Here is a 22,065-nt window from a genome sequence, read left to right on the forward strand (position 1 = left end):
CATCGCCGGCCATAGGATGTCTATGTGCATCCCTTGTCCCCCGCTCCCACCGGCCTTGCCAACGGGACCAAGGGGCGGACATTTTCCGAGGGGAGTTGTAACTACAGTATCCCGACGGCGGCGTGTGCGATTCCAGAGCCTCATGAGGACATTTCGTGAAGCGGCGGATGCGTCTACTGGTGGAAGGACGTTGCGATCCCGAGCATGTACGTCGTTGGGGACGGCGCATGACCTTTTGGTGTCCCGACGACGGAAGCAAAGCAAGCGAAGATGTGCGCTGGAAACAAAGTGAAGAGGAGACTGCGAGCGCTGAGCTCTGAGATGTTGCAGGACCTCTCATACAGTGCTCGCCTATAAAAGCAGCAGTGCGATGGCCGAATCCCTTTTCCGACATCCCCCTCCTCGCATATCTTCTCATAAGACAGCTGGCTGTCCCAATTCTTTCGATACTCATCGCATCACCCATCGTTGAACGATCTCTCATCCCTCATCAAAATGGTTCACCTCAAAACTTGCATCGCCCTTCTCGGCGTCTCCGCTGCTGGAGCATTGGCATCGCCGGCCGTAGTCAACCTGCAGCAACGTGCCGCGCCCCAAGTTAAAGCTCGATCCGATCAGCAAGTCCGCTTGGATTTCTTGTCTAACGTAAGTACGATGTAGTTTTCCATGTCTTGCTGCGTCGAAATCTTTTATCAATCGAAACGTCCTTTCAATGTAATAGGTGATCGGTCGTCCCGCGACACCCGACATGATTGCGAACTTGCAACCCGCCGCCATCAACGCTGTCATTCAAAAGGAAGTCGCAAAGTCCCGTCAGGATCCGACGACCAGCGTTCCCCCGACCGAACAGTTGCCGGTCAACGAGACGGCAAACGGCCCTACCAATTCGCTTCAGAAGTTGATCGCGATTGGAGGCGATGACCTCAAGAATGCTGAACTTTACCAGCTCTACTCTGCGGCTGCATGTAAGCTTCATTATGGATATCGACGATGATGATTGTTCATGAGCGCTAACGTACCCTCATTACAAGACTGCCTCAACGGGCTCGATGGCTGGATCTGCAAAGACCGTTGCGCCGGAGGCACCCTGGGCACCAAGTTAATTTCTAAATTTGTGGACAGCAAGACGGACACGGTGGGGTAAGCTCCCAATTCCGTGTTCCTTCCGCTAGAACCAAATGCTCAGATATCTAACTTCTCCACGTTGCAGATACGTCGCCGTCAACCCTTCTCGCAAAGAGATCATCGTCGCTTTCCGGGGCACCAGCTCCATCACCAATGCCATTAACGACTTGAAATTCTTCAAAGCTGATGCCAGTAAGCATGCCTGCGATGGTTGCAGTGCGACCAACACCGAGGAGCTCACTCTTTCATTTTCTTCAGACGTGGGTCTGAGCAGGCTGCGCGCTCCCGATGGCGCCAAGGTGCATATCGGCTTCCAGTCGACCGTGACGGCTTCCCGCAGCGCCGTCCGTGCCGCCATCCAGAAGGCATTTCAGCAGTACGGCACCGACTACACGATTACTGTAACAGGTCACAGTCTTGGTACGTGATGTTGATGCCCTGGAGGATTCCCCGTCCCCTCGGACCGCTTCTAATCAATATCCTCGTCGCTGACTTATAGGTGGTGCCACTTCCGTTTTGACGGCTATCGACATCGTCGACTGGCTCGGCGACTCGGCCGGCAAGACTCTCAAGCTATACACCTACGGCGAACCCCGCGTCGGTAACTCCATTTTCGCGAACTGGGTCTCCACCCTCCCGTTCGCATCCCACGTCTACCGCATCACACACACCACCGACATCGTGCCCCACCTCCCGCCCAAGTCGTTCGGGTTCCAGCACCACCGCGAGGAGTTTTGGATCAGCAAGAACGGCGACCTCAACTCGTGCAACGACGCAAATGGCGAGGACCCCCAGTGCGCCGGAAGCGTGTTCATCCCCACCATCGATGCGCACTTGAATGGATACTTCAGCATGCCGTTCGGCCCCTGGTGTTGAGCAGCAGGGTGCTCACCTAGAGACGTTCTCGGTCTGGAACCAAGGAATGGTCTCTGATGCTTGGGACAAGTTATATGTTTACAGTTTTAAATCCTACATCTAAGATAGATATGTGCAGTATGTGGTGGGGCGGCAAAGTACCGTATTGATAGTTCTGATGACCTTTGCATGTACTTTGAATCAAATGGAAACCAATGAAAGAAAAACGTCCCCCGCAATGACCTATCGAACGAGACGTTGCGTTGGGCTTCATTCATTCCTTTCATGCCTTGCAATTGCCCTGCAAGAGCTGCAAGTCTAGCTGCAAGTAGCTACTGCAGATGCAAGCCAGAAGATAAATCATCACGCGCGCCTCCCGCAGAAAGCAGCGACTTGCATCTCAGCGCTCACATCCTGCCCGCGCAACGTGCTACTAGGAGAAGTAGGGATCCGTGTACTCTCTGAGAAAGTTGCGTCCACCCTCTGATCTACCAGGTGCGCTGAGTAGGGGGTGACGAGTTTGGGCTGAGGAACCACCAACTGAGTTGAGGAAGGTCATTCTCAGAATGCCGGAGACCCGTAGTTAAGCCATTGCACGGCCTGCTGCTGCCGCCGCCGCAAAGGAGAGGGAAACTTATGTGTTCTGCGACATATGGAACCTTGCGACAGATGAGCCATGTTCAACATCACGCCTCCAGCGCCGTAGAGTGAACAATTCACCGCCAATTCACAAAGCTGTCACCAGAAATGCGGGCTTGGCTTGGAAGTTCGGAGGCCTTTTGTGTGCGTGCTCCAGCAAATGAACTAGACGGGAGCATCCCGCTCTATGGATGCATATCATACAGGAGCATCACTGTAAACTATACCCCGTTTACGTTCTGGAAATGCAATTATAGAAAGGACTTAGTGCGCATGTATACAGGGTGTCGTTGCAAGGGCCTGAGGTGGGCGAATCAGATTGGGCAAGCAAATGAAGGATAGAAATTTTATCCACCGAGTTTGATCAGGACTGAAGTCAACAAAGGGAAGAGCACAGGTGGGCTCGAAAATGACAGCATGCAGAGGAGAGGCCTCTCCGTCGGTGTTGCACAAGGGCGCGCGCTCAGGATGTGAGTGAGCGCTGAGACTTGCATCAATTTTCCCACGCTTCCTATTCTTCCCGTGTGCGTCCGTTTCTCCTCCTCCATCCCGCTCAAGATCTCCCGACGACACCAACGTACAGTTACCCTCATCGGATATCCACTTGCACAGCCAATACAATGCTAGCCAACCGGGGACTTCGTCTTGCTGCCACTAGTAAGTTCTTGAGGCGATTCTTGTCTTCAATTCCCCGAACAATTTTCTAACGGACAAATGTCTTGCAGGGACAGCGAGCCCAATCAGCCAACTGGCTTTGGCCCCTCTGCGCTCAGCCAGAGTGCTTTCGTCGACCCCGGTGTCCCGAGCGACCACTGGTGGAGTGAATGACCCCGACGCCGGAAAGCCAACACTGAATGTCGACTCCTACGCAAGGTCTATCCGCCTAGGCCGTCCCAGGTCACCCCATTTGAGCATCTACAAAGTTCAGCTCTCCATGGCGCTATCTGCCTTGCACCGTATCACTGGTGTTGGTCTCTCTGGTGGTAAGCAGGAAACCTCACAGCGTCTTCTCAAAGTTGAGCATGACCTGAATTTCATCTTTCACGTCATCCCAGCCTTTGTCCTCGGAAGCGCATACTACGGTCTCGCACCGTTCGCTTCAGCCGACGTCATCAACTTTGTACAAAGCCTCCCTGCTCCCGTTCTCATTGCTTCCAAGATAATCATTGCTGCCCCCCTGGTCTTCCACTCGCTTAATGGATGCCGACACTTGGTAAGGAAGCTTTGAGCAGAACGGTCACGGAACTATTTACTTACGCATCTTATTACAGCTATGGGACACCGGACGACAGCTTCACCTGAAGGGCGTATACAACACAGGATATACCGTTCTGTTTGCGACGGCTTTGGGAACTCTCTACTTGGCTCTGCAGTAGGGCGAAGCTCCTTGGTACATCTCTCAATTGGCATCAAAACTTATATCAACAATCCGACAACCATTGTGGGCTCCAAATGTGCCATGTTGAATTGGATTTGGATAGGTTGGGGAAACAGAGATCGTGTTTGAGGGCCAGTCCAGGGGGTGGTCATTTGGTCTTGGACATCAACGAAAGTTTTGGTTTGGACGCGCTATGGGAAGAGGAATCCCAGTGGCAATATGGAGAACTTGATATGGCCATCGGAACTAGCAAGATGGCATCCGAAAAGATAAATGTTACAATTGTTGGTACTAAAGTCCAGTCCTACGTGCCTACTAAAAGAGTCATCATCCGCGCGCAAACGCTTCTAAACTTCCGAAACTACGACTAATAGCTATTCCTACCCCCTGATTCTCAGAAGTTCTCTTTCTTGAACTTGAATATGGTCCGGTTCTCCTTGTCCCCAGGCTTTCCTTTCGCCGCCATATGGTTCTGCCGCTTGCAGGCAAGGTTCAGGTCGTGCGCCAGTGGCAAAGGCCCACACATGAAGACCTGCAGATGCGGAAGACTCAGAAGACGATATGTGAAGGATGGATAGTAACATCACCCACCCCGATTTCTTCTCCCTGATGAGCTCCGGCGATCTCTTTCAAAATGCGTCCCCAGTTAGGCTTGCCGGAGTACTGATTGTAAGCGTGCAAGGTGACCTTCTTCAGATTGAGCTCCTGAGAAATTCGCAAGAGAGCGTCAGCATGAACAGCAATGCATATCACCCCAAATGGGCCAGCGGAGAGCCATACCCCAGTGGTGTACGTATTCAAAACCACATGATCTTTCAGATCAGCATTGGAGATAACTGCATCAATGAGATCCTTAAACGACGACAATTCCTGTTCATCGCGGCACACCCAGAAGAAGTGGATCTTGAGACGTTGCTGTTCGGCTCTCGCTTCCTTTGATAAACCTTCCCGCTGCTTCACACGGATGGTCATGGATTTCAAGATCGAGATGAAAGGTGTGACTCCAATGCCGGCGCCGACGAGAACTACTGTCGAATGGTCAAACACTTCTTCGGACGGGCTCCCATATGGGCCGTCCACCCTCAACATGATCTGTGCCTTGTCCTCTTTGGCAGGTTTGACCTCCCCCGCCTCGAGATTCCCCGATTTCTTCACAACGGGCCTCACAACGAGTGACTGTCGGCCCTCCTTCGGCACAACCTCCGTTCGAGCGTGGCCGAGCAAAGTGCGTAGCTTGTAACACCAGTCCATGTCGGGCCGAGCACGAATATGGCAGCTGAAGTGCGCTTCTTCAGGAGCGCTGGTGATCGTAAACGGATGCCATTCCAGTTCCGTGATGTCGGGGCAGTTCAAGAAGAGGTACTGTCCAGCTTTGTAGTTGAACTTTCGCTTTCCTTGCATCTTCATCTTCAGCGCGAGGATGTCCTGACCCACAATCTTCGAATCGATGACGACCACGTCCACCTTGGCGCGACGCTTCTGCACGAGCTTTTCCAGGCCGATGAAGGCCAGGGGCCAGAGCGAGAAAGCCCAGAACATGGGGCCGTGGAGCCAGAGGAGGACGAAGCAAGGCATCCAGAGCTTGTGCACGAGAAGGAAGGTTCTGTAGCCATCGAATCTGTGGTAAAACATCGAAATGCCGTTAGAATTTATCAATTGGATGCTCGCAAGGGAGTTCTCCCACGTACCGGAATCGTCTGAAAGTAAAGTACTTCCGCATGAACACCGCGGACAGGAACATGCAGAGCATCATTAACGCTATCAAATGCCCAGTCACTCCAGCCAGGTTGGCGAATGCCTGATGCCCGGTCGAAACCCCGTACCGCTGCTCATTCCACCCAAAGTCGAGGTAGTGGAACACAGCATGCATAATGCCCCCGACCGCAATGAACGCGAACACCAGTTTATGCATCGCGATGTTGTCGTCCAGCGGGATCACGTCCGCAAGCGGGGTGCTACGCAACCAGCAGAGCGTGTTGCGGAGCACGGTGATGAGAATGAACGAGCAGTTGACGTTGAGGGTCTTCCCAAAGCCTTTCGCGTACGGATAGTACGGTGCCGGGTCGACACCAAGTGCGAGACAGTATCCGTAAATCCAGACCCCAGCGTTGACCAACACAAACGCGGTGATGATGGTAACTCGGGGGCCTTTCCACAACCACCATTCGTTGAATTTTGCGATATAGGGATGCCGCATTACGTCTTCGGTGTCCGACGGCGTCGATGCGTGTTCGCTTTGCGGTCTGGTCAAGTGCAGGGCCCCGACGATCGCGCCTGCTTTGCTGGCTGGATTGCTTCGCCCGTAGCGCACGAATCGCATGGACGCGAAGCTGGCGGCGCCGAGGAAGGCGGCTCCGCCAATGGCGATGCCAATTGCGGCGCCGACGCTGTCCATGTCTTCGGAGACGTTGAGGGTTGCTTTCTCTGTTGGGGGATCGCATACGCCAGTTCAAAATGACCCAGAAATGTACAAGCGCAACAGCATTTCGAACGATCCCACTTACGTTCACGATTCGAAAAAGCGCTATTCCTCGTGCTCAACAAATTGAACGTCCCCTTATTATCAACCCTCACCAACCCGGCGTTGAAATACCCACTCGCAGAATTGATCCTTGCACAATTCTGGGGATTATTCGCATCGGTGGTTGTCGTACAGTTCGTCTGATCGAGGTACGCTAGTTTGGCAATCATATTGCGGTTGTCGGTGAAGTGGTCTGGTGGGGTGTCGCCGTCCGGATTGAAATTGATGGGGTAGTTGACGCCTTGCGAGGATGCTACTACGAGGTTGCTGCGGTCGGTGCCGTCGCGGCCGTTGCCGGCGTTGCCGTTCTGATTTGCGTCGGAGCCTGTCCACTGTTTTTGTTGGTGATCAGGTCATGTAGGTTTGAAAGGCAAATGCTAAGTTCACCACCGACCTGAATGTGCAGATAATCGCCGCGCTTCGCATTGATGGTATTTGGCACAAAGTCGTACTCCACGGATGGATAAACCTGTCAACAAGAGATGTTGATGGCCGCAACCGGCGTAATGATATAAATGGAGGGCTCTTACATCGACAATGTTTCCCCTCCTGCCTCGAACATTCAGGTTGATGATCCGGGAAGTCCCAATAAAGTTCCGCTTCAACTCAGCCGGCTGTTTGCGTACAATGAACACATGGGACCGGTCCTCAAACGTTCGCCCAAATTGCGCGGTGTTGATGTTCAACGTCAACGGGCCGGAGACATTATTCCCCATCCCGACGAAGTCCACCGTTGGATTACCTATGATGATGATCGATGAGGTTTGTTGAAACAAGCATATGCATTCCGTCTCCCCGCTGTGCTTACCCTTCACTTTGGAATTCGCGGCATTGTAGAACGAATCCGTCCCCCAGCCATCATAATCCATGGTCGAGATGTTGTACCGAAGCCTGAGGACACACTTCGTCCCGTCCGGGTGCACACCCTCGGGGACGGTCCAGGTGTACGACGGGGACTGCGTCGTGCCATCTGCCTGACCAAGATGGTTGTTCCGTGTGGTAGGGCATACGCCGCAATCGGGCGCTGGGACGTTGAAGTTCCCAGAGTAGGACCATGTGGCACTGTTTTGCTCGCAATCGAATCTAGTTATGAACTGTGAAACAGACCATTATCATTTCCGATGCAAAGACCGATGTAATTAGCGAGAGATGCCTTCTGACGCACCTGTGGGTCGGAGCAGCTGCCTCTGTCGTTCCCGTTCTGGCTGGTGGCTTGGTAGTACTTGCATCGTTTGGGTTCGTCCGTGCATGTGTAAATATCTCGCCATGGAGTGGGGAGCCAGTAAGGATAGTAGTCCCTTCAGGTGATAAACCGTTTCAGAAAGGCTTCAAACGGTATATCCATCAAACATTCCATAGCTTACCTCTCCTCAGGACACTCGAACCCAAATCTCTGCCCGTTGTTGTTCTGACGAGTGAAGATCGCCGTGTCCCCGTTCAGATTCCTATCCGCCGTGAACAACCGCTTGTTCCGCTTTCGTGTCGAACATTGCTGATACCACGAGAAAGGTTCATGTTGTCCGTATGTCATGTAATTTGCTGCAGTGGGATCCTGAACGATTGTGCTGGTCGTGGTACCGTCACGGAGGCCAGGGGCGGAGTCTTCGCACATGTACTGGAGGACCATGTTGCAGTGAAGACGGGGGTTCAATCCACAGCCGTGTTGGTTCGTCCTTCGGCGTTGAAGATTTACATCGTTAAGTGAATCTATCGTCAGCGTCCATCAGGATGGCCCGTCGCTTACCATTGAATCTCAAGCTCACTGCCTTCGTAGAATTGCATGACGCCTTTCAAAGCACCCGGCATCTTTGCGTCATATTGCTGATTATTGTTCTGGCATGGTATCTTGCAGTCATCGCCTGCTTGGTATCCTCCGCGTCCGTTGTTCTGAGAGTCGAAGAGTCTGCCATGTGGAAAGGTTGGCACTGGCTTGGTCTCAAAACTGCGATGCCTCGTCTTGAACTCACCTGTTGTCGTTCTGCACGTTATTGCTCTGTTCGTTTAGTTTGTTGTTCGAACCTCGAGGGTTGTCTGTTAATAGGCTCGGTGTCAGTCATCTGCACCTATCATGTATACCAATAACAGGAGAAAATCGATTCCTACGCATGTAAACATCTGCCTGCACACCAACGACAGCAAGGGCCAGCAGGGCGTAGATTGCTTCCGATCCGCGCATTGTGCTGACTGGTAGGGGTATGTATACTAAGGGTATAATATATCTGAGAAACTGTCGCAGACTCTCCAAACTGGAGATGAGCGGAACCAAGGGCGTCAGTTATATATTTCAAGCCAGGTTTTGAAGCCACATTTCGGACCGGCATTCCGGAGCTGACACTATAAAGAAGTCCTTCCATTTATAGTTCGATGTCTGTGACTTGGAGACGAAAAGATAAACAACGGAATTTCAACAGAAGCGCTGTCAGAAGTTCTAGAAGATCAACTCCGCCAACTTGAACGCGTGCGTGTACAGTACAGTACGACAACAACACATTGTATATGGTTGACGATAAGGATTGCTACTAAAGGTCGGCGAAGCATTCTCTATATCTCGGCCCCGTCAGGAAACATCTTGCGTGCCTCAGGATTTGCCTGATCGCCAGGCGTCTCTACGTACAAGAGGTCTGCACATAACCAGGCGTTGAGTACGCTGACGTGTGTTCTCAAAACCCTATAGAATGGACACAGCCCTATGTAGACCTCGTCAGGCACAGCCCTACCCTAACCGCTGTGCAGCGATCTTCTGAGAACGCCTCAATAGAAGCAGACCGAGTGTAGAACCTGCGCGTTCGTCCGCGACGCGAATTCATCTAATATTCTATCCATATCTGCATCGCGGTCTTGCGATTGTGCGATGGTATTAACGAGCTGCAGTATAAGTTGACCGCCCACTGCAGCTTCTTGGTGGTTATCTTGAATCTCTATGTTAATCAAATGTACGGGTCGATTGAGGTCCCCACTTCGATTGTTCAGGTCTGCATGGAGGGGAGGGAATCAGAGACACAGGAAATCCCAGTCGCAACATTCTATCTGGCTTCGCATACCATCGCAAGCTGCATCAAAACATCGTTCTTCACATGATATGACAATATCAAATATGTCACGATTTTCCTGCCACCGTTCTGGGGCCCGCTTTATTCGCCGATTCCTATCGAGCATGGGCAAAAGCCCATTTGCCTTATACCTGCGCCAATTGCGAACATCAGCAATCCTCTACTAGTGAAATTATCGTCCTCTAGGGCCTGTATGCAGACCACCTACAGCTGCGGGTCCTTCTTGACAAGATCATTGAGAATATCGTTGTATGGTACGCCGAAAGGGTATATGTTTGGCTTATCGACCGATGGTCCTGGTAGTCTCACAGCACTTCCTGTACCATAAGAAGAAACCGTGTAACCTGCTTTCCTACAAAGTCAAGACATGGCTGTAAGGTGATGAGACCGGTCAACAGATATCGAGTCGATGCATGGAATCGAAACTTCTACTCACTGTAAAACATTGTGGGCCTCCATACTCCTGTTCTGGTTACTGGCGCATATGACGGCGAGGCGAAAGATCTGCTGTTGCTGCTGCTGTTGCGCCATTGTTGTGCTATGGAATCATGAAGCAACTCGAAGGAATCCTCAGTGGGGAGAACCTGGAGAATTACGGAAACGTTGCTCGGAGCGAGCAACAGGAGCAACTGTGTTCCAATTCTCAAGAGTTCTCACGCGTCGTGGGAACTTTCTCATGGAGTACTCTCTGCCATCTTGCGGTTCGTCTCCCAAGCAGAGCAGCATCGAAACTCGCAGGACAGTCGCAGGAGAGGTGGTGTCTTCTTCTGCTCAACAGGGGCGTGGTGGTCGCTCATGCTCGGTCTTCTGTATCTTTGTCGGTCTCAACTCCTTAAGGCATAGAAATCACGACTGTCCAGCGATGGCTAACAGCCCTTCAACCACGGCCATGGAAGGCAGCATGGAAGGACTTACAAGGGGATTCGGTGCGGGCGATTCTCAGAAGCAGAATGGTGGCAACATTACCGATGGAGATTGTCTACCCGACCTTCGCTTCCTTCCGGACGTTGGGGGTACCTCGTCCAGCTTCAGCGACTCCAACTTTATGCTGGGTGGACAAGAGACGCTCTTGCAGGAAGATGCCCTGGCAGCCCCAGACTCCTTCCTAGAATTCTGGCCAATCGAACGCGACGTTGAGGAAGATACGGCAGCGGGAGTTGCGGAACAACCTATTGGTGAAGCCTCGCAAGTGGGAAACGGGTTTGAAGACGCTATGGAACAGCACGCGCAACCTGCGGAGTTCTCCGTCGTCGAGAGCACAATGACTAATGAAAGCCAGCATACCCAAGAGGGTTCCGATGCGCTTGTCTCTCATCGTTTCTTATCGAAAGCGGCTTCCCACGAAGTTGTCCGAGTTCGATCCATGTCTACTGATACACACGCGAGCATGATCCCGAGCTCAAAGCGCGGGTCAATCTCAGCCGCGGCCGCCAATGAACAAGAGGATTGCATGATGACCGATATCCAGCAACCCTTCCCTGGTGCAAAAAAGCTGACCGTCAGTCATTCGGCCAGCGAAATCGTCAACATTTTCTCTGATAGATGTAGTATTGCGGGATCGGTGCCGAACAAACGAGAACTTGCGGCCGCGCAGGAGAGCTCAAACCCTCGACAAGGTAATGTTGATGCGGGTGCGAAATGTCTGGGGCTCCCTGAGGCTGTTAAAGTGACAATCATCTTGCAGTACCAGAAACCGCAATTACCCGGGGAGGTTTCGATGACAACGAAAGCATAGATACGAGCGTTACTGGGCTTAGCGCAACATCACGATTACGACGCTCTGAGGACGCCGCTCAATTAAAACGTTTAAAGGCGGAACCGGGGACGTCGCACCACTTTGCTCCCAGAGGCGTGACGCTTGCTGAAAGAGAACGCTCTGTGGAGTCGCACGACGACGCGACATCCGTCGCAGCAAGCAGTGTAACATGGTCTCAAATGAGTCGAGCATCACAATCTCCGGGAAGGGAACATACCCCTCTGAGGCGTGCACTAATGCGCCCGGCGTCGCCAGAAAGCAGCATCGGTTCGCCTTTACCCAAACGCCGTCGCGTGCCAGAAGTTGATCTGGTGCCACCTTTCCTCGGGAGCGTGCCGTCAGACGAAACTTCGAGACCCATGTCGCATCTCAAAGAAGAACGACACGTTCGCTTTCAACAAGAAGGTTCGACCAACGGCACACATTCGGACGACCACCCTGAAGGACTGGCATTCGAGAAAAATGTTCTAGCACTATCGTACCGGCGTGGGAAGATAGGTGCTGCATACTACAACGTCGCGGACTCGGTCCTGTTCCTGATGGAAGACGCCAACGATGATCAGCATTTCGAGATCGTCCAGCTTTTGAAGTTTCAAGTGCAGCCGTCGACGATCATTGTCAGTGCTAGGGCCGATGATGACTTTGTAGCCGCCGTTACTGCGGCAGATGAGAGATTAGGCTCTATCGAGATCGCCGTGCGTCCATCAACCGACTTCATTTATCAAACCGCGAAAAACAAAATCCTCTCACTGCATGTAGACGAGTTCGATGGACCCGATCTGGATCAGCCAGGGCAAGCAAATCCTTCCATTTCGGGCAACAAGCTGTCGATGATGTTCCAGTTAGAGAGCATCATCTCACTCGAAAATCAGGAGATGGTGTGCTGTGCTGGGGCTCTCCTAAACTACATAAGCAAAGCAAAGCTGACTGGCGCCATCTTGGAGCGAAATATCGACATGGAGGTCGCCAAAGTCGAGCAATTCAATCTCAAAAAGTACATGCAGATTAATGCCGACGCCATGTGGTCCCTGCAAATCTTCCAAGACGAAGCTCATCCGAACATGTTCAGCAAACGGAGCAAAGAGGGGCTATCGTTATTCGGAATCCTAGACAATACCAAAACGCCACTGGGACGGACACTATTGAAACAGTGGTTTCTTCGACCCTCAATGGAAGTTGAAGTGATACGCCAGCGCCACGCTGCAGTCGAGTTCTTTTTAATGACCGATATACGATATGAGGTCGATCAACTGCGCGCGGCTCTGAGAAATATAAAGAACATACCGAGGGCTCTGAGGAAAATGAAAAGCAAAGCGACTATCCCGGAATGGCAGATGATCCTGAAATTTGCCTATTACTCTCTCAAAGTTCGAGGAATCCTGCGGGAGATTACCACGGAAGCGCAATTGACGCTGCTGCAAAAGATGAACGAAGTCTGCAACGTCCAAGAACTCAAAAGTGTCGGTTCCCTCATCAACAACGTGGTGGACTTTGATGCGTCCGTGAATGAAGCGCGATTTGTCGTTAAACCTCATGTCGATGACGAACTGGACGAGATGAAGCGAACCTACCACGGCTTGGACGATCTTCTGTCTCAAGTTGCGCACGAACTCGGAGACATAATTCCGCCGGAATTTGCGACTTCGATGAACGTGATCTATTTCCCGCAGCTGGGCTACCTTATCACCATCCCTCTCAAGGAAGGGATGACGAATCAGGAGGATTTTGTCATCGAGGGACTCCATTTCCAGTTCTGTACTTCGAATACCGTGTACTACAAAAGCGATCGTATGTTTGAACTCGACGAAACGATCGGGGATATCCATTCGATCATCGTCGACCGTGAGATCGAGATAATGCAGAAGCTGCAGGAGACTGTGCTCACCTATCGTAGCACCCTGGTGAAAACGGCGGAAGTGTGTGCGGAGCTAGATTGCATCTTGTCGCTGGCGGAAGCAGCTGCAAAATATCACTATTCGCGCCCCGAAATGAAAGAGGAAAACGTATTGCAGATACGGAACGGAAGGTAGGATCCTCACTTGCTAGATGACAAAGGGGACGTGTACACTTCCCATGCCTTCTCCCCAGACATCCGCTCCAGGAGCTTTGCGTGGATGTCTTCGTCCCAAACAACACTCAGTTAGGCTTCGACGACAACTCGGCTCGGATTGTCTTGCTTACCGGCGCAAACTCGTCGGGAAAGTCGATCTATCTCAAGCAGGTCTATTTCCCAGGAGATCTCTCATCGTTCTCGCATGGGTGCTGACATTGACGTTTCAGGTGGCTCTCATAGCATTCATGGCACAGATTGGAAGCTTTGTCCCCGCCGAGCGCGCCACAATTGGACTCACAGACAAGATCCTGACCAGAGTGCAGACTCGGGAGTCTGTCTCAAAGTTGCAGAGCACCTTCATGATTGATGTCAATCAGGTCGGAGTTGCGCTAGCGTGCGCTACTGCCCGCTCGCTTGTGCTTTTGGATGAGTTCGGGAAGGGAACAGACATTACTGGTAAACAGTTTGCTTATGATTCGTGGGCAGCTGGTTGCACTGCTGTGTCCTGACCCTTCGAATGGCATAGATGGTGTGGGTCTGCTTTGCGGTGTGATTGAGCAGTTTGCTGCACGCGCACATGAGTGCCCGAATGTCATTGTTGCTACACACTTTCATGGTTTGGGAACTTGATTGCGCCCCTATTCTCGAATCTACATGCTCATCTCGTCTTACAGAAATCAATACTCACAATTTGTTGAACGTGTCGCCGCAACTGCTGCAAGATTGCACAATGGAGATTCTGGAGACGCAAGGCTCTAATGGACTTACCTTCCTGTACCGGTAAGCACCAGTCACTCACGGTTCCTGGACATGCGTCTGGGGTCAACATGCCCACCTATCATCATCACCACAGTATATCTCCTGGCCGTGCTACTTCCTCATGGGGCGTTCACTGCGCTGCACTCGCTGGAATGCAGGAAGACGTTCTTCGTCGAGGTTGTACACATAATTCCTTCCCGCTACATGTCAATGAATATGACGGATAGTTAACATGTGATCCTTAGGACGGGAGGCATCAGAGAAACTCGCCAAAGGGGACCCCATGGTGCCAACTCTCACGACAGCCGATCTGAAGCGGAAAGAGATAAGCCACGTGATAGCCAAAGTCTTTATGAACTTCGATGTTGAAAACGATCCTTTGGACAACTTGTGGGTACATGTAGATGGGGCTATTGCGGAATTTGACGAGAGTCGGGGACAGTCTGTTTCTGCATCCGTGTCCTATTAGATCGGGGGTTGGCGTAGATGATCGGTTGAAGAACATCGGAAGATATGATATGTAGACTCTCTTCGCATTGTGATGTAATGCACTATGTACAAACAAAGGACGTATGTAAACGCACTAGCTGACATCGGCTTTACTATCCGTATGACCTGCCACCTTTCCAAAAGCCCTCAGCTCGCTCGCACTCCCAGTCCTAGATCCCATTTTGCTCCCTATGCGACTCCCCAATCTGCTGTCGCCTAGCGCACCCATACCCAACAATCTACCAGCCAGGCCCCCAGCTCTCTTCTCGTTCACTTTCTTCCCCGCTAGTATTTTTGCATGTGACATATGCATCGCCGCACGGGCTTTTCGTGCTTCCGCCATATGGGCAGCGGCCGTCTGTAGTGTCGCTTGAGTCTGCTGCGAAAGGTCTTTATCGTACTGCGCGGCAAGGAGGACCAGGCGCTCGGTGTGGGAGGGCAGGGCGAGGGAGAGCGAGTCGAGGTTCTGGATGAGTTGTGCGGTTTCTTGGACCATAGTGCGAAAAACGGTGTCGAACTGGGGAATCAATAAGCACAGGATGGAGATTAGCTGGCAGGTTGCAGGAAGGACCGTACCTGTTCCTCATCATGCTTATTGAAAGCCATGGCCGCTTGCAGGCCGTCGATATCTTGCTTCAGGTCAAATACCGCCTTTCGGGACCTTACCAAGTCCGCGGTCAATCTTTCGTCCCGCATCTCAAGTCTCTCGACCGTGATAGGCGGTAAGGGCGGCAAAGACTCTGAAGCTGAGGAAGAACTGTCAATAGATTGGACCAGAAAGCGCTAAACTCCGAAATCAAGGATGATTTACTCACGAATCCCGCTTCGGGCCTGACATGCTTTTGCAGCAGCTTGTAGTGCTGGCTCTGTGAAACGAACCCCTCCTTCCTCCGCATCCGCATCCTCCTCTTCGTTCAACAGATTGTCCTCCTCGGCTTCGTCACATCCACTGACTTTCTCCTCCTCGCCTTCAACTCCTTCCACAACAATGTCCACCTCCCAAAGCTTGCCTCCTCCGCCACGTTCCGCCGCTCTCTGCTTATAAGCCCTGGAAGAGTCATAAAAATCTCCTGTGAGCGTCTGATGCGCCGGAAGAATCCCTTCTAGGACATTGGATGAAGATTGTCGGCGCTCGGCTTCCACAAGGGCTTTATCAATGGCTTCTGGGATGAGAAAGGGCGCAAATCGGGGCTCTGAGCCATTTGGAAGGGAGATCGAGGAGCGGCGAGATATGCGTCCGGCCATATAGTGTCGCTGCAAAATGAAAATGGAGGTTCATATGGCTAATTCTCACCAACCAGATTGGGGATGGCAATAGTGCAGTCTCGATCCTGCGTTGTGCGTCGGAACCTGGTGTTGCGGATTACGACAGCGCGTGGATGGCAAGTAACACTTTTTAGTTCGTTTTTGCTTGGAAATTGTTCTAGTGACTGCCACGAAGGTCTTTACTTCAATTGTACCAGTCCCTAAGGCCTTAACCTGGAGTGAAACTACACATCGTCACTTTCCTACCGATGTTTTAGGAGAAGAGATGTTGTTTCATGGGTGCTTACCATGCCAGAGACGTCATAGTAGCCAGTTTTGTCCTTTATCTACGTATTGATGAACCACCACGTACAGCGACATCGAGGAAATGAGCACATGAAACCTGCCTCACCCTGGCTAGTTGCTCATCGGGGTCGATGAAGCCTGGAGCTGCTTGCTATATATACGAGGTGCGTCCCCAGGGTCGCTGTCCCGCTGTCCATGTGCACTTTCGGACTTGTTCTTCGCCCAATGCTGTGCACAGCCACTTTCTCCTACGCGTACTGTACAGGACTTTTCTTGACCTGAACTTGGATTGCACTTTTATGCCACCCAGCAATGTGCAAAACGAGAGTGATCATATTCCGGCGTAACTTCAACTGAAGGATTCCCAAGCCCAGAAACAAAGCAGTTCTACTATTCTTACGCTGCCGTCTCGTGGCCTAGGGAGAATTCCGTGAAGCCGAGCGAAGCTAGTTCTTGTCCGTTTCCGTGGGGACCCTTCGCTTGCCGTTCGACGGTGCCTGGAGGAGCATGGACCTGCAGAGTCGGCGCCCCTTTTCGTGGAACTTGCTTCAGCCTCCTGCTGGTCTCACTACTGGCTCCAAGCTGTCGGCCGAATGCGTACCGCAGATAAACCCCCGATTTTCGAGAACCTCCGGTTTTGTATCACCGGATTTGAGGCCGATGAACGTGGGAACATACAACGGCTCGCTGCACAACATGGGGCGGTCTATTCTGGCACGTTAGACAGCTCATGCACACATCTCATAGCAGAGCGCCCTGAAGGCAGGAAATACGAGCACGCCATGACGGTTGATTCCATCCACGTAGTGAGTCGCGAATGGTTCGAGAATTGCATTTCTCACCGAACGCGAGCGAATGAAGAACTTTTTCCGGTGAAGGAAACGGAAGCTCCTTCCGAAAAGCCGCAAATGAAGGTTGATCATAATCGTAAACAAACATCCTCGAAGTTGGGAATGAACTGGCTAGGTCAGTGCAATATCTATCCCGGCGAAGGATATTCAAATGATCAACTGGAGAGTATTCGCAAAATGACTCGGGAGGGAGGGGCCGCATTTCAACAGACGTTTGACGGTTTCGTCACGCACATCCTCATTTCTGGCAGGAAGCCTACGGGCAGTGATATGCGCCTACTTCGAGCTGGAACGGGAACACGAGCTGTCCCAATGGTCTCGCAACGTTGGCTACGGGATTGTTATCGTCAAAGGACTCTACTACCCACGGATCCATACCTGTTTGCGGTCACTGAAGACCCCTTCGATGGATCGCGTGGGCGTCGCATGTCAGATGGCGAAAAGCCAGGCAAAGAATCGCTGCCAACAAAACCAAAGTCGAAAATAAACGAGGATAGTGGCAGTCGGCAGAGCTCAAGAGGATCCTTCAAGGTTGATGACTTCTTTGACTCCCTGGTAGACGGAGATGTGCAGATAAAACCCGATGTCCGCCTTCTTAAGAATACATCTGGCGATGATGATTTCACATTCCGAGCGTTCGGAAAGAAACAAACGGCGGCATCCAGCTCTCTCCCACGTGCGAACAGTGTCACTGACAGTAAAGTGAAAAATGCTGCATCAAGCCGCATTATTAACAGCAGTCGGGGTGATGCAGGAGTGGCACAAAATCGAGAAGGGTCGTCGAATATGAAAAGGAGTGATACGACAAACTCTACAACACTCGGAAACAGTAATGTTACATATCCACAGCTGGAGGACGGGAATGTTGCGGAGGCAAATGCTGCAGATGAGCCGCCAGTATTCAACGAGACGCTGTTCGCGGGGCTCTATTTCTCTGCCGATGGGCTGGACCCAATGGAAGAAGGCATACTGCAGGAGATTGTGCAGAATGCTGGAGGAATGTGGATTGCGGAAAGCCGCGTAGGCCGTGGTCCAGTGGCTTCGAGCACTACGATACTATGCCCTCTAGTTCACCAGCGTACACCACCCATTGCCGGGGCTCAACTCGTCACCACGCTATGGCTAGAGAGGTGCATAGACGATGACAAGCTCCACAACCCGAGTGATATTGTATTATTCCAGCCACTGAACATACCCGTGCCACTTGAAGAATTCTCGGGTCTAATAATCGGCGTATCGGGCTATGATGGCTACGAAAGAATACATCTCGAGAAGCTGGCAACGGCTTTAGGGGCCGAATTCACGGAAACGTTTTCCAAACGGAACACGCATCTTATCTCGAAACCGGGAATAGATAACGCCAAACTTTTGAAAGCGAAGGATTGGCGAATTCCAGTGGCGACTGCGGAGTGGCTGTATGCGTGCGCCGCCCACGGCAAATTGCTGGATGTGTTACGCTTTGATGAAGGAGTGGTGCCGCCTCCTGCAGCTGCAGCTGAACGCGCGAAGACGGCAGCCGTTTTGCCTCTAGATAGTACGTCCCGCGCCTCCCACGACGAGGAGTTTCCGGCCACCAATGCCGCTTTCCGACCAAAATTCGACACTTTGGAGGTTCTGTCATGTCTACAAACACCGCGAAATCCGTGGAGAGAAGCTCTTACCGAAGATGGTGAGGGAAGTCTTCCATCACCGCTTGAAGTCTCCTTTACCAGAAGATTAGGAAGGGCTGTGGATCACGTTACGAAAAGCGGTGCTGGCAGTGCGGCTCACGTCAAACAGGAAGGCGGCGGTCTAGCAGGATGGGCTCCGTTGCCCGCATGCGCAATCGACATAAGTCTCCTTCCGCCCAATCTTCTGGAGGGAGTGATAATATGTCTCAGTCAACGCGCCGCACATCGGCGCCCCGAAGTCTCTACACTCGCCAAACAGATGGGTGCTCAGCTCCTGCCGGCGTACAACGATGCCTGCACGCATTTCATCCATGAAGGAAAGCAGGTCAACGAAGTTTTCAAAGACTTCAAAGCCGCAAAACGCACAGGGAAGTACGTGGTGTCACCTGAATGGCTACGGAAGTGTCGTGAGACTGGTCAAAGGGTGCATGAGGCCGATTATCCGCACTTTTTCAATCCGAAGAAGTCGCTGCCGATCACCGCGCCTGCTAGTCAGGTTCCTGTCGATCAGGCTTCGAGAGGGAAGATTGGCTTGAAAAAGGCGAAGCGTAGTATATCCTCCCCGAATATGCGGGCGAAGTCGGAATCCGACAAACGGGTCATGAGCGATGCTCCGGCTGGTAACCTTGTCGATTTCGGCCCGTCTAGCCCCATCCGGCCAATCCGGACCAGTGTCTCGCTTGGCGCTGAACGTACCAAGAAAATGTATGCCCAGCCATCCGAACCCATCAAAGTGCCGGAGGATCCGGTTGATGAAGCGAAAGATCAATATGGAGCGATGTTGGACAAATATTTGGACCCCACAACCCTCCGCAGGCGGACTCGCTCCTCCCTCCTTAAGTCACGTAGTCTCAGCTCAATCATGTCAGACCAACCCCTTGGCCTAGATATCACTCCATCAGCGCCCATACCCGAACACGACACCTATACCTATACGCAAACGCAGGCCGTTCGTCGGGTACAAGACGAAGCTGCAGCGATCATATACGATGACCCCGACGGTCGCATTGCAAAACGGAAACTTCTGGAGCAGTTGGATAACGGAGGGAAACGTGCCAAAAGTTCCGATGAGGAGGACGCAGGCGGTGGAGTTGTGGGGAAACCCGCCCGGAAGGGGAGAAAGCCAGCGCCGACTCCTCGAAAGTCGCCGAGAACGATTCACAAACCGGACGTGCGCCGAGAGGACGGGAAGACCCCAGCTCCACCATCGGTGACGCCATTGCTGGTTCCTACACCGAGGATCCTGCAGCCCGCGGAGAGGAAGTTCCTTCTGTCCGGAATACCTCGGACCGAGCGGACAAGGATCGCCGACGCTCTGGTGGCTCTGGGCGGGAAAGTTATGGATTTGGATTATTGGCATCCTGACATAACACATCTCATTGGTAAGAAGTCACTTTTTGACGCTTTTGCCCACCTGGTTGGGTGCTGACTTTCTCCTTCCCCTGGACGTTCAATAGTGAAACAACCCGGCCGCACTGAAAAGTGTCTCGCCGCCATTGCTTCTGGGATGTGGTAAGTTTGCGTGCACCTCTAATCACGTCAGTCTTCCAACTCACCCCGTACCATTATCAGGGTATTGCAACCCTCATACGTCGATGCTTGCCAAAAAGCGAAAAGCCTCGTCAGCGAGGAACCTTACGAGTGGGTGTCCAATGCGACCACGAACGAAGGTAGGCCCCGTTTCAGCGCTATACGAGCGCCGAGTCCCTTTTAACGCAGACATGGCTCGTCCGAACTTCTGTCAATCTAGACGACAAGGCTCTCTTCGACGCCATCCGACGCTGGAGAGTCAAGCTTGGAAACTACAAAGATCCGAGTAAGCCACGGAAGGGCAGCTTTGAACGCTGGCGAGTTCTTCTGATTGTCCAGGGCAACAAGAAGAGTGGCTTCACAAGACTTCTGAAAGCCGGTTGCGCCGAAGTCATTAATGACGTGGAAACGTTCGCCAGCTTGCCAAAGCAGGTCTGTTCTTCTTCGTTGATGCATCCGATACCCTCACGTCTATCTCGCTAACATGCTTTGGCTTGGTTATAGTACCTTAACTATGTCATCACCGACTACAAAGCCCCCGTCCTCCGTCAGCAACCGCGATTATGCGATCTTGTACACAAGGGTGTGCCGTTCATCGACGCGAACTACTGTGGACAATACTTGTTTGATGACGTGCCGCCGGAACCTACGCCATGGCTGATCCATGTTCTCGACGACTAATGGGGTCTGCACACGTATGTAATGTAGGTTTGGGTTACAATCCGCAATTAGCGGATCTTCGCCGATGAGAAAATTGCGGCGTGCGTTCGTTTCTTATATCTGGAGATTCTGGGCATTCCATGTACCATAGTAGCCAAAGCGGAGTAACTCCGAACTCCCATCCGATGCGTCAACTGAGACGTCTCCTCAAGCAGCATCAGCAATCCTGACGCTTTCAATAGATAATCCCTGTCATTGCATATATACAAACAAGCTGTTCTTTCTGTTCTTCTAATGATGCATGTCATCTATAATGCATTGGCGGCCATCCTGTTACACAGATCACTTCTTTTTGGTGGCCGCGTCTCCCGTTTTCGGCTTCTAGAAAAGAGAGAATGAAATGTTCGTTAGTACGTGTAAAGCCTACAAAAGAACGAGGCGATTGTGCTGACTCCACTCGCAAAGGGGTTCCTTTCGGCAAGCGAAAACCCAGAATGCTCGCTATCGCTCGTCCCTTTCAAGCATTCTTGCGCCATATGGCGCATTGGGTCCGCTTCGCTCACACTCGCTTTGCTCGCTGCCTCGCTTCCTCCCTCGCTCCATCTGTTTTTCGCCGTGCCTCCAAACCTCAACTCACCTTAGTTCCATACTTCGACCTCGACTTATTCCGATTAACCACCCCCTGACAATCCAGAGCCCCCCTCACAACCTTATATCTCACACCCGGACAATCACTAACACGTCCTCCCCTCACCAAGACCACCGAGTGCTCCTGCAAGTTATGCCCCTCTCCCGGAATGTACGCAATCACGACCTTGCCAGTCGTGAGTCGTACACGACAGACTTTACGCTGCGCGGAATTGGGCTTTTTGGGTTTCACGGTGAAGACTTTGACGCAGACACCTCGACGTTGCGGGCACCCATCGAGGGCGGGAGCCGCGGCGGTTTTGGGCCGGGGCTTGCGAATGGAGCGCATGACTTGGTTTAGGGTTGCCATGGAGCGGTGCTGGGGGAGGGTGGGGGAGGATTGGAGACGGTTTTGCTGTTGTTGTGGAGTTGTTGTGCGGGGGAACGGGGTGATCAGCGAGGGTATTCTGCAGAAAGGGTTGGCGGCGTGGTGGAAGGACCGTAGAGGAGCAGGGACCAGTGACGACGACGACGGTCTTGTTGCTGCTGCT

At 52.2% G+C, this 22,065-nt stretch overlaps 9 protein-coding genes across 9 annotated transcripts; 4 read left to right on the plus strand and 5 right to left on the minus strand.

The window, feature by feature from the left end:
- The first annotated feature begins 668 nt into the window (after window positions 1-668).
- On the plus strand, window positions 669-2,036 carry EV422DRAFT_110640 (Alpha/Beta hydrolase protein). The gene is made up of 5 exons (XM_053064595.1): window positions 669-965; window positions 1,032-1,140; window positions 1,211-1,317; window positions 1,384-1,545; window positions 1,625-2,036. Exons 1-5 carry the CDS (start codon window positions 749-751, stop codon window positions 1,999-2,001), a joined length of 972 nt encoding a protein of 323 aa, XP_052924263.1. The 5' UTR covers window positions 669-748; the 3' UTR covers window positions 2,002-2,036.
- Window positions 2,037-3,057: 1,021 nt separating this feature from the next.
- EV422DRAFT_534541 (succinate dehydrogenase cytochrome b560 subunit) lies at window positions 3,058-4,252 on the plus strand. Its single transcript, XM_053070681.1, has 4 exons — window positions 3,058-3,276; window positions 3,345-3,602; window positions 3,675-3,832; window positions 3,891-4,252. The coding sequence occupies exons 1-4, from the start codon at window positions 3,240-3,242 to the stop codon at window positions 3,993-3,995; spliced, it is 558 nt and encodes a 185-aa protein (XP_052924264.1). The 5' UTR covers window positions 3,058-3,239; the 3' UTR covers window positions 3,996-4,252.
- Window positions 4,253-4,391: 139 nt separating this feature from the next.
- EV422DRAFT_497827 (ferric reductase NAD binding domain-containing protein) lies at window positions 4,392-6,194 on the minus strand (the record flags this gene model as incomplete). Its single annotated transcript, XM_053067970.1, has 3 exons — window positions 4,392-4,529; window positions 4,589-5,615; window positions 5,686-6,194. The coding sequence occupies 3 exons, from the start codon at window positions 6,192-6,194 to the stop codon at window positions 4,392-4,394; spliced, it is 1,674 nt and encodes a 557-aa protein (XP_052924265.1).
- On the minus strand, window positions 5,999-8,502 carry EV422DRAFT_110761 (uncharacterized protein). The gene is made up of 8 exons (XM_053064596.1): window positions 8,486-8,502; window positions 8,263-8,421; window positions 7,883-8,191; window positions 7,684-7,816; window positions 7,327-7,612; window positions 7,049-7,260; window positions 6,913-6,987; window positions 5,999-6,850 (listed from the first exon to the last, which is right to left on the minus strand). Exons 2-8 carry the CDS (start codon window positions 8,322-8,324, stop codon window positions 6,245-6,247), a joined length of 1,683 nt encoding a protein of 560 aa, XP_052924266.1. The 5' UTR covers window positions 8,325-8,421; window positions 8,486-8,502; the 3' UTR covers window positions 5,999-6,244.
- A 767-nt stretch (window positions 8,503-9,269) lies between these two features.
- Window positions 9,270-10,099, minus strand: EV422DRAFT_497866 (RNA polymerase II subunit A; the record flags this gene model as incomplete). Its single annotated transcript, XM_053067971.1, has 4 exons — window positions 9,270-9,490; window positions 9,560-9,699; window positions 9,777-9,920; window positions 10,005-10,099. 4 exons carry the CDS (start codon window positions 10,097-10,099, stop codon window positions 9,270-9,272), a joined length of 600 nt encoding a protein of 199 aa, XP_052924267.1.
- Window positions 10,100-10,217: 118 nt separating this feature from the next.
- EV422DRAFT_534560 (muts domain V-domain-containing protein) lies at window positions 10,218-14,704 on the plus strand. Its single transcript, XM_053070682.1, has 8 exons — window positions 10,218-11,184; window positions 11,253-13,350; window positions 13,413-13,545; window positions 13,605-13,833; window positions 13,904-13,993; window positions 14,052-14,157; window positions 14,231-14,313; window positions 14,382-14,704. Exons 1-8 carry the CDS (start codon window positions 10,245-10,247, stop codon window positions 14,603-14,605), a joined length of 3,903 nt encoding a protein of 1,300 aa, XP_052924268.1. The 5' UTR covers window positions 10,218-10,244; the 3' UTR covers window positions 14,606-14,704.
- EV422DRAFT_534567 (uncharacterized protein) lies at window positions 14,705-15,994 on the minus strand. Its single transcript, XM_053070683.1, has 3 exons — window positions 15,441-15,994; window positions 15,202-15,371; window positions 14,705-15,142 (listed from the first exon to the last, which is right to left on the minus strand). Exons 1-3 carry the CDS (start codon window positions 15,868-15,870, stop codon window positions 14,720-14,722), a joined length of 1,023 nt encoding a protein of 340 aa, XP_052924269.1. The 5' UTR covers window positions 15,871-15,994; the 3' UTR covers window positions 14,705-14,719.
- A 474-nt stretch (window positions 15,995-16,468) lies between these two features.
- EV422DRAFT_111262 (BRCT domain-containing protein) lies at window positions 16,469-20,932 on the plus strand. The gene is made up of 5 exons (XM_053064599.1): window positions 16,469-20,079; window positions 20,155-20,209; window positions 20,270-20,367; window positions 20,448-20,659; window positions 20,732-20,932. Exons 1-5 carry the CDS (start codon window positions 16,770-16,772, stop codon window positions 20,906-20,908), a joined length of 3,852 nt encoding a protein of 1,283 aa, XP_052924270.1. The 5' UTR covers window positions 16,469-16,769; the 3' UTR covers window positions 20,909-20,932.
- A 583-nt stretch (window positions 20,933-21,515) lies between these two features.
- EV422DRAFT_497987 (30S ribosomal protein S12) lies at window positions 21,516-21,884 on the minus strand (the record flags this gene model as incomplete). Its single annotated transcript, XM_053067979.1, has 1 exon — window positions 21,516-21,884. The coding sequence occupies one exon, from the start codon at window positions 21,882-21,884 to the stop codon at window positions 21,516-21,518; it is 369 nt and encodes a 122-aa protein (XP_052924271.1).
- Window positions 21,885-22,065: the final 181 nt, after the last annotated feature.

Source organism: Fimicolochytrium jonesii (assembly GCF_025526975.1).
Source record: "Fimicolochytrium jonesii strain JEL569 chromosome Unknown EV422scaffold_17, whole genome shotgun sequence".
Classification (NCBI taxonomy): Eukaryota; Fungi; Chytridiomycota; class Chytridiomycetes; order Spizellomycetales; family Powellomycetaceae; genus Fimicolochytrium; species Fimicolochytrium jonesii.

Bases quoted from the DNA above. Each gene is read 5' to 3' on its own strand.
- EV422DRAFT_111262 (XM_053064599.1), top strand. From the start codon at position 16,770: ATGCGTACCGCAGATAAACCCCCGATTTTCGAGAACCTCCGGTTTTGT. The intron at 20,368-20,447 runs GTAGGCCCCGTT...CTGTCAATCTAG, and splicing joins CAATGCGACCACGAACGAAG to ACGACAAGGCTCTCTTCGAC. The intron at 20,660-20,731 runs GTCTGTTCTTCT...GCTTGGTTATAG, and splicing joins TCGCCAGCTTGCCAAAGCAG to TACCTTAACTATGTCATCAC.
- EV422DRAFT_534541 (XM_053070681.1), top strand. From the start codon at position 3,240: ATGCTAGCCAACCGGGGACTTCGTCTTGCTGCCACTA. The intron at 3,603-3,674 runs GTAAGCAGGAAA...ACGTCATCCCAG, and splicing joins TGGTGTTGGTCTCTCTGGTG to CCTTTGTCCTCGGAAGCGCA. The intron at 3,833-3,890 runs GTAAGGAAGCTT...ATCTTATTACAG, and splicing joins TTAATGGATGCCGACACTTG to CTATGGGACACCGGACGACA.
- EV422DRAFT_534560 (XM_053070682.1), top strand. From the start codon at position 10,245: ATGGAGTACTCTCTGCCATCTTGCGGTTCGTCTCCCAAGCAGAGCAGC. The intron at 13,546-13,604 runs GTCTATTTCCCA...TTGACGTTTCAG, and splicing joins AGTCGATCTATCTCAAGCAG to GTGGCTCTCATAGCATTCAT. The intron at 14,158-14,230 runs GTAAGCACCAGT...TCATCACCACAG, and splicing joins GGACTTACCTTCCTGTACCG to TATATCTCCTGGCCGTGCTA.
- EV422DRAFT_534567 (XM_053070683.1), bottom strand. From the start codon at position 15,870: ATGGCCGGACGCATATCTCGCCGCTCCTCGATCTCCCTTCCAAATGGC. The intron at 15,372-15,440 runs GTGAGTAAATCA...GTTCTTCCTCAG, and splicing joins TCAGGCCCGAAGCGGGATTC to CTTCAGAGTCTTTGCCGCCC. The intron at 15,143-15,201 runs GTACGGTCCTTC...TTGATTCCCCAG, and splicing joins ATAAGCATGATGAGGAACAG to TTCGACACCGTTTTTCGCAC.
- EV422DRAFT_110640 (XM_053064595.1), top strand. From the start codon at position 749: ATGATTGCGAACTTGCAACCCGCCGCCATCAACGCTGTCATTCAAAAG. The intron at 1,141-1,210 runs GTAAGCTCCCAA...TCCACGTTGCAG, and splicing joins AGCAAGACGGACACGGTGGG to ATACGTCGCCGTCAACCCTT. The intron at 1,546-1,624 runs GTACGTGATGTT...GCTGACTTATAG, and splicing joins TGTAACAGGTCACAGTCTTG to GTGGTGCCACTTCCGTTTTG.
- EV422DRAFT_110761 (XM_053064596.1), bottom strand. From the start codon at position 8,324: ATGCCGGGTGCTTTGAAAGGCGTCATGCAATTCTACGAAGGCAGTGAG. The intron at 7,817-7,882 runs GTAAGCTATGGA...TATCACCTGAAG, and splicing joins TTCGAGTGTCCTGAGGAGAG to GGACTACTATCCTTACTGGC. The intron at 7,261-7,326 runs GTAAGCACAGCG...TCATCATCATAG, and splicing joins CGCGAATTCCAAAGTGAAGG to GTAATCCAACGGTGGACTTC.